This window comes from Macaca thibetana, chromosome 4 (assembly GCF_024542745.1).
Source record: "Macaca thibetana thibetana isolate TM-01 chromosome 4, ASM2454274v1, whole genome shotgun sequence".
Taxonomy (NCBI): domain Eukaryota; kingdom Metazoa; phylum Chordata; class Mammalia; order Primates; family Cercopithecidae; genus Macaca; species Macaca thibetana.
The window spans coordinates 132,567,895-132,576,324 of NC_065581.1; the positions used below are offsets into that span (position 1 = coordinate 132,567,895).

At 38.2% G+C, this 8,430-nt stretch overlaps 1 protein-coding gene across 6 annotated transcripts in view; it reads left to right on the forward strand.

Annotated features, from left to right (window-relative positions):
• Nucleotides 1-3,525, forward strand: part of SLC18B1 (solute carrier family 18 member B1) — a 29,848-nt gene extending 26,323 nt beyond the window's left edge. For 4 of the 6 annotated variants that reach the window (XM_050787995.1, XM_050787998.1, XM_050787999.1 and 1 more), the window contains 4 exons: nt 681-755; nt 1,756-1,849; nt 1,946-1,995; nt 2,550-3,525. In XM_050787995.1, coding sequence (XP_050643952.1) covers nt 681-755; nt 1,756-1,849; nt 1,946-1,995; nt 2,550-2,616 — 286 coding nt within the window. In that variant the 3' untranslated portion in view covers nt 2,617-3,525. Of the gene's footprint in view, nt 1-637; nt 756-1,755; nt 1,850-1,945; nt 1,996-2,549 lie in introns of those variants that run through there. The other 2 variants (XM_050787996.1, XR_007725059.1) reach the window with 2 other exon arrangements.
• The last annotated feature ends 4,905 nt before the right edge of the window (nt 3,526-8,430 follow it).

Below are 8,430 nucleotides of genomic sequence, written 5' to 3' on the forward strand. Positions count from 1 at the left end.
TGCCCCAATGTCAAATCTTCATGATTCTGTAGCATATGATATCATGATATAAATAGTAATAATACACTAATAGAAATGATAATAGTACATTAGTAGCTAAAATGGGTTGTGGACAGATATCTGGCTTGATGTATGCCTCAGTATGTATGTAATTTTGAAAAGCTAAAGCAAAAGAGATAGGTCTCAGCATTGTTCCTCTTTCATGGAGGAGGTCCATGAGAGAGCCTAGAGTGACCAGCATGTGTCACCTGGTCATCATTCTTTTGTTTAATAGGTGTGATGATGAACACTAAGTACTATGGCTGTGCTGGGTCAGTTCAATAGTTCTCATGGGAATAAGGAGCTATCTCTGTTTTTTTAAAGTTGTCTTTGTTCTCTTTCCATCTTCATCTCATTTTAAGAATTTCTTAATTGTATATTTTTATAAGTATTTAATGCAAACAAGCCATGCTTCTTAATATCATATATATGTAGAAAAATTATTTCTAGAAAACCATGGAGTAAATGTAACTATGAAAATTCTTTTAAATTAGATTTGCTTTTTATCTCAGAAGTGGAGTGTTCTTGCTGTTGGTTTTTTCCAGATTATCCTTGGTTTATCTTAATTGATCTATCATACAATTTTTCTTTCACACAGGTTTTCCTTTTAATAATGGATACACTCATGTCTCTTTTTGCAGTGAAAATGGGTTTGAAGAGGGATTAAGTACATTGGGACTTGTATCAGGTCTTTTCAGTGCAATGTGGTCAATCGGGTGAGTAGTCATTTAAATTCTTTCTTTTTTTTTTTTTTTGAGATGGCGTTTCACTCTCGTCACCCAGGCTGGAGTGCAATGGTGCGATCTTGGCTCACTGCAACCTCCGCCTCCCGGGTTCAAGAGATTCTTCTGACTCAGCATCCTGAGTAGCTCAGATTACAGGTGCCAGCCACCACATCTGGCTAATTTTTGTATTTTTAGTAGAGACAGGGTTTCAACATGTTGGCCAGGCTGGTCTTGAACTCCTGACCTCAGGTGATCTGCCTGCTTTGGCCTCCCAAAGTGCTGGGATTATAGGCATGAGCCACTGTGCCCAGCATCCTTTAATTTCATTCATACTTGCAAGATGGAAAATATTAATACTATCCCTATTTTAGTTGATGAAGAAATTGAAACACTGAGAGATCAGATGAGTTTCTCAAAGACAAACAGTTCCTCTAGGGGAAAGCCAGAGTTCTAATCCATACCCTCTCACTTGACAATCAATGCCTATACCAACAGTTTAATACTTAGTCAAAATGGTTTCATATACTTTATCTTATTTAAGTGATATTTATAAGTTCCTTTAATAGAAACATGTCTCTGATTTTTACAGTTTATTCATTTATTATTCATTTGCTTATTTTTACCTTCTACCAGAAGGGTAACTATGCTAACCAATGTAATATATTGTTTTGAATTGAGTTATATTAGTTGCAAATACTGAGAATAGAATAATATAAAGAATTTTTTAAACCTGTTTCATCTTTTTTATTTTGATGTAAGCCATCTACTTTTCAGAAGCAGTAATAATTTCACAATTGTTAAAAAATTTTGAATGTCATTATCAGGTAGAATTATTTTCTTTTACTGAATGCTGTGTCCAGGAATTAGTTTTTTCTTTGGTACTTATCTTCCAATTTTATGAATACTCACAACTGAAGGATCATGTAGCTTTTTATGAAGTAATTATTTATTTTTTGCACTATTGAATACTTTTTCTTCTTTCTGTTGTTAGTGCTTTTTTAGGACCAACGCTGGGTGGATTTCTGTATGAGAAAATTGGTTTTGAATGGGCAGCAGCTATACAAGGTCTATGGGCTCTGATAAGTGTGAGTAATGAGTCTTTTATTTTCATTTTCCTTATATTTGTGGAAAAACTTGACTTGGAAAATTCACATTAATCAGTACTTTTAATTGTGTTTAAGGGATTAGCCATGGGCTTGTTTTATCTACTGGAGTATTCAAGGAGAAGAAGGTATGGTCAATCTGGGGGCTTTTTTCTCTCTTTAAAAGTTAGCCAGTGCAAGTGGAAAATAAATAACATTTTACATTTATTCTTCCAGTCTGTGGATTTCTAGGCACTCTGAGGCTCATCAGTTGTGTAGATACTCTTTTAATTTTTATTTTTTGAGATGGTGACTTGCTCTGTCACCCAGACTGGTATGCAGTGGCACAATCTCAGCTCACTGCAACCTCTGCCTCCTGGGTTCAAGCAATTCTCCTGCCTCAGCCTCCCACGTAGCTGAGATTACAGGCGTGGGCCACTATGCCCTGTTAATTTTTGTATTTTTAGTAGAGACAGGATTTCACCATGTTGGCCAGGCTGGTCTCAAACTCCTGACCTCAAGTGATCTGCCCACCTCGGCCTCCCAAAATGCTAGGATTACAGGCGTGAGCCACTGCGTCCAGGCAGTAGATACTTTTTTAAAAAGATAGTTGGATGGAGATACAGGTACTGGTTTTATGTTTGTTTGTTTATTTGTGTTTAAGATGAGAAATATTGATATTCATCTCTTTCCTTCAATGTAGGTCTAAATCTCAAAACATCCTCGGCACGGAGGAGGAACGAACTACTCTCTTGCCTAATGAAACCTAGTCTGATGGATCCTGGATTGATACAAAGTTGAGAAATAAATGCTTCTGGCCTTAAACATCACTGTAGGAAGGGTTTCTAAAATTTTACGCACAAAACTCCGTGGACCCCATGCCAGTGTCTTGGAAGTGTCAACGTGTTTTTGGATGATCTTGTATTGGGTTGTACTTACTGTGATACTGAAAAGCAGTCCTGCTGAACTAGCTATATTTGAAATATTAAGTATGAAAGAGGTAATTAAAAACAAGCAAAACAAAACAAAACAAAACTTAGTTGTTAAGTGACCAAACTTGTCCTTGAAGATGTTGTTATTAACTTGAGTTAGTTCTCATTTCCTCTGTTTATTTTTTATTCTGAGTACACTAATTCTGTGAATGTACTTTTTTATGAACAGGGAAATAAATGAACTAATTTGATATGCTCTAAATATATAAAGGTGCTTCAAAATATATAGAAACATTACTATGAAATCAGTTTTTAAAAGATATACTTTCTCTTTGTCCTGAGGTTTTTCGGTCTTGTTCAAAAGGAAGAATTCTTGCCTGCCATACAGAAACTCTCTAGCACTCCCTGGCTTTAAACGTTTCTAAAAAGTCTGTTTGTGTGAAAAGTACAAGAATAACAATACTTACAGCTTCCATTTTTGTAACTTATGTTCACTTATGATCTGGATTTATAAACATTACTTGGTATAACGTTGTTCATTTCCTTTAATGTCTCTGTTTTTTGGTTCTGCCATCTGTTTTGTTTTTGTTTTTATCCATATTCTTGGTAGATGTATTTCATCCCTAGAGCAGGTCAGCCTCCTTCCCCTAATGCAAATGCTTGTTTTGTTAGGGAAGGGCTTCCTCCAACTTCGTGTGAAATCCATGATGTTGTTAAAGTGAATAAATGTCTATTGTGTAACTCTCATGCTTCTTGACCTATTTTCATGGTGTAGTAGCCACATTTACAGTAATGTTTTAAAAGAAGAAATGGTTTTATGTATTCATTCAAAAATATCTTTTCAATGTCTTCTCTGGACTGACACTGTGCCAGATGCTAGGGATTTGGCTGTGATCAAGATAAACACAATTTCTGCTTTTATGTACCTTATACTGGTGAAAGAGACAAACAACAAGTAAATATCAGACTCTCCAGTTATCTTACAGAAATGCTAAGAAGGAAAAAAAAAAACATGGTGATGTGATAGAGCAGTTGGCTAGAGTTGTTTAGATGTGGGTGCCTAATTTGAAAAAGTCCGTGGAAGTGCAACCTTTGAATTGCGATCTGAAGGAGTAGAATGTAGCCACCATTCATTCATTCTGACAGAGGACAGTCCGTAGTATGTGCACAAGGGCTTGACATGGTCAAAGATGAGGCTTGGTCTGCTGGCTGGAGTCTAGTAAACTGGAGGTGATGCCAGAATCTGATTCTGTCTGCATGTGGACAGTGAGTGGGTGGGGATAGGGATGGTAAATGGGAATGGAGGGGGAAACTCGGAAGATTTGAGAGAGACAATAATGGTTTGGACCAGGGAGTTGGTGATGGAGAGAAAAGGCTCTATCTGGGAGTGGAACCAACAGAATGTGCTGATGTGGAGGGAGGAGAGAAAAATCTAGGAGGACTCCTAGGTTTTGGCTTGAGGGTGTGGGTGGATGGTGGTGACTGCTAGTGAATTGGGGAAGAAGAGGAGCAAAATGGATCCTGAAGTGGCAAAAGTTCAAGCCGCCATGGTTTGTCATTGCATACCACCAAAACCAAAAATATGGAAAAGGAGGACAATACCAAGGGTTGGAGAGGATGGCTTTGGAAGACTGCCTGGCATTGAGTGTCAAGACTGGATGTACATCTGTCTTGTGATCTCTTCATTTCCCTGTCCCCTCAAGCCTTTCACTCTTGAACCTACAGAGTGTGATCCAATGTGAGGAGGACAAATGGCCTGCAGTTCCTTTCCCAGAGCAGTGCCAGGACAGAATGTGACCCTGGCCCCCTGCACCGGCTCTCTGGGGAGAGAACTTCCTTCATTCCCATTCCCAATACACTGCTCTCAATACTTCCTTTGGATAGCATTGTATTTAAAGATGCTACATACAAAACCAAATTTACCCCTTTCTCATTTTGAAATTTTGCAAGTATTAAGATAAGTGGGCTGGGAGCAGTGGCTCACGCCTGTAATCCCAGCAATTTGGGAGAGCAAGGTGGATGGATCACGAGGTCAAGATATCGAGACCATCCTGGTGAAACCCCATCTCTACTAAAAATACAAAAGTTAGCTGGGCATGGTGGTGCACGCCTGTTGTCCCAGCTACTTGGGAGGCTGAGGCAGGAGAATTGCTTGAACCCAGGAGGCAGAGGTTGCAGTGAACCGAGATCAGGCCACTGCACTCCAGCCTGGTGACAGAGCAAGACTCCGTCTTAAAAAAAGAAAAAAAAAAAAGATAAGTGACAGAAAAGTTTTAAAATATGAGAAAAGACAGAGGAAAGAACACTTTGAACAAGGAAACCAAAAGGTAGGTCAAAACTATCAAGGGAAATCTCTGTGTATGTGTTTATATTTTTATATATTTATAGTCTTCTAAATGTAATGAGACTGAGTAGCTTAAAAGAACCTTTTTAATAATGAGAATATTTTATATAACCAAATGTGGAATATGTTAGTAATAAAAGGTATCTTTTATGTTAAGATCATATTGCAAACTATACATTATAATATGATACGTAAATCAATCCAAAAGAAAACTATAAAGGATAAATACAAATTACAGATCGTTTTTAAAAATTAAACTTTAACAATTTTGAGATAATTGTTAATTCACGTGCAGTTGTAAGAAATAATAGAAAAATATCATGAGTATTCTTTCCCCAGTTTCCCCAATGGTAACATCTTGCAGAACTATAGTACAATAGCACAACCAGGATACAGAACATTCCCATCGCCATATTCTTCGTGTTGCCTTTTGGTAGCCACATCCACTTCCCTCCCATCTTCACTTCTGGCAGCCACTAATCGATTCTCTATTTCTATCATCTGGTCCTTTTAAGAAACGTATAAATTAAATCGTATTGTATGGAACTTTTTGGATTGACTTTTTTCAGTCAGCATAATGCCCTTGATTCTATTGGCATTGTTGCATGTATCAATAGTTCAGTTCTTTAAGTTGCTGAGTGGTATTCCATTGGGTGGCTATATGACACAATGGAATACTACTTTATTTGTTACAAATAAAGCTGCTATGAACATTTAGAAACAGGTTTTTTGGTTTTTTTGCCAGGGGCTAGGGTAGAGGGTGGGGTACCAAGCATAAGACTTCATTTCTCACCGGGCGTGGTGGCTCACGCCTGTAATCCCAGCACTTTGGGAGGCTGAGGTGGGCAGATCATGAGGTCAGGAGATCAAGACCATCCTGGCTACCACGACGAAGCCCTGTCTCTACTAAAAATGCAAACATTAGCCAGGCGTGGTAGAGGGTACCTGTAGTCCCAGCTACTTGGGAGGCTGAGGCAGGAGCATGGCGTGAAGCCAGGAGGGGGAGGTTGCAGTGAGCCGAGATCACGCCACTGCACTCCAGCCTGGGTGATAGCAAGAGGTTCTGTCTCAAAAAAAAAAGACTTCATTTCCCTGGAATAAATGCCCAGCAATACAACTACTGGGTTGCATGATAACTGCATGATTAGTTTGTTTGTTTTCAACTAATTTATTTTAGACAAGAAACTTGATTTTGACAATAAATATTAAATATCATACCTTAGTTAAATATCTGACTAGGCATGGTGGCTCATGCCTGTAATCCCAGCACTTTGGGAGGCCGAGGTGGGCGGATCACCCGAGGTCAGGAGTTCAGGAACAGCCTGGCAAACATGGTGAAACTCCGTCTCTACAAAAAATACAAAAATTAGCCTGGCATGGTGGCGCACACCTATAATCCCAGCTACTCAGGAGGCTGAGGCTAGAGAATCACTTGAACCTGGGAGAAGGAGGTTCCAGTGAGCCGGAGATCACGCCACTACACTCCAGCCTGGGCGACAGAGCAAGACTCTGTCTCAAAAAAGAAAAAAAAAAACAACCTATTTACTTATTTTTTAATGATCAAGATTTAAATATGTCACAGATACCCTCTCTAACCTAGCTGGAAAAGACGTGGGTGATAAATTCTTACATAGCCAATTAATTTTCATTAAGTGCAATTAATAATTGAGAAATATCTCTACACATTCATATCAGAAGGAAATTATCCACAGGGTAGTCCCATGATACTCACCTTTTCTTTGGTATCACTGTCACATGACCCTGTTTTATGAAACAAACCCACAGGAGGGGGAGGCTCAGACACAACATATTTACATGGAGAAGCTAAAATGTTATTTAAAGTATTAACAAAGGAAACTAAAGTCCGCACAGCCAGTCTTTGTTAAGAGCAGCTTGCAACTCCTAAATATTTGCACTAGTTTCTTTTAGAAAACCTACAGCCGGACTTCTAATCCCAGCTTACTTATAGTTGAGTATTACAAGGGACCATCTAGGAAAACATGATGTCATAACAAATTTTGACTTGTAGTTCAGTGCAATTTTATCATCAGTATTAAAACAATTCAGAGTGTATTTCATGTTGACAAAAGGTCAACAATAGCATGCCAGACACAAAAAGCAGTATATCATTTGTAAGTGTTTATCAGTCAAGACAAAAATTGAGTACCAAACCAGTCAATTAACCTTATTGTAAATTTAAAAAATGACAGCCATGAAATCAGTTGCTGCATAAATACAGGTAGGTTTCTTTTTTTTCTTTTAAGATAATTAAAACCAGTGTAGATAAATTTTTCGTTTGAGAATAGTACTAATACCTTTTCTTTTCCGTATATTTTCAAAACTTTTAGCTATGCTTTTTCTTCTACTGTTTTCTGTTCTATCATCATATTTATTGGTTGGCTTTTGTCTCTTTATTTTACTTATCTGATAAAAATGCGAATGGCTTGGTTGTTCGTGTCTTGGTTGTTAGTGAGGTAGGTCCAGCCTGTAGTTCTGGAACATGGTTTAGTGAGGGAGACAGGGATGTGAATTAGGAAGTAGGCAATCATATGCAGTAAGAGAACTACGGCATTGAATTGTATGCTTGCTACTGCATCTTCTGAAAAAACAGTATTATTGTAGTAAAGCAACACTATTAATTGGAAAGAACTGCATGGGAAAGAAGGATCTGCCCACAGCTTCTTCATTCACATAACTGTGAGAATTAAGAATTTATCTTAATAACAAATTTATTAAATTTATCTTTAATATCTTAAATTATCTTAAGATCTGCCCACAGCTTCTTCTTTCATATAGCTGTAGGAATTTCTTATAACACAGCACTGAAAACTTTGGTGAGATGATTCAGAAGAGTGAGAATTTCCAATTTGATATTTTTCATGAATTGATCTTTCCATATAAACAAACTCCATTCAGTAGAACAATGGCATAAGACTCACATTTTGGGGTGTTTAAAAAATGCAGACAAATGCCAGACTTCCATTATTCTGTTTTTGCAGGTAGTCACTGTGGTTAATGGTTTAGCTTATAAGAAACTGAAGAAATAACTCGTAAAGAATTTCTTCCCCTACTGGGGCCTCTAAATTCCTGTCCTGTCAGGCATCCCCAGAGGAAGGATAAGGAGGGTAAAGGAGGTGCTATGATCTTGCCCTGCCTCCCTGCCTGGCTGCCACCCAGCGCGGGAAAGGAGTGGAGCCATGATTCACTTTTCAGGGAGCTGCTAAGCTGTTTTCTAGAGTGGCTGTACCACCCTACATTCCCAACAGCAACGTGTGAGTAATCCAGTTACATAGCAGGTTGTTGAGCGT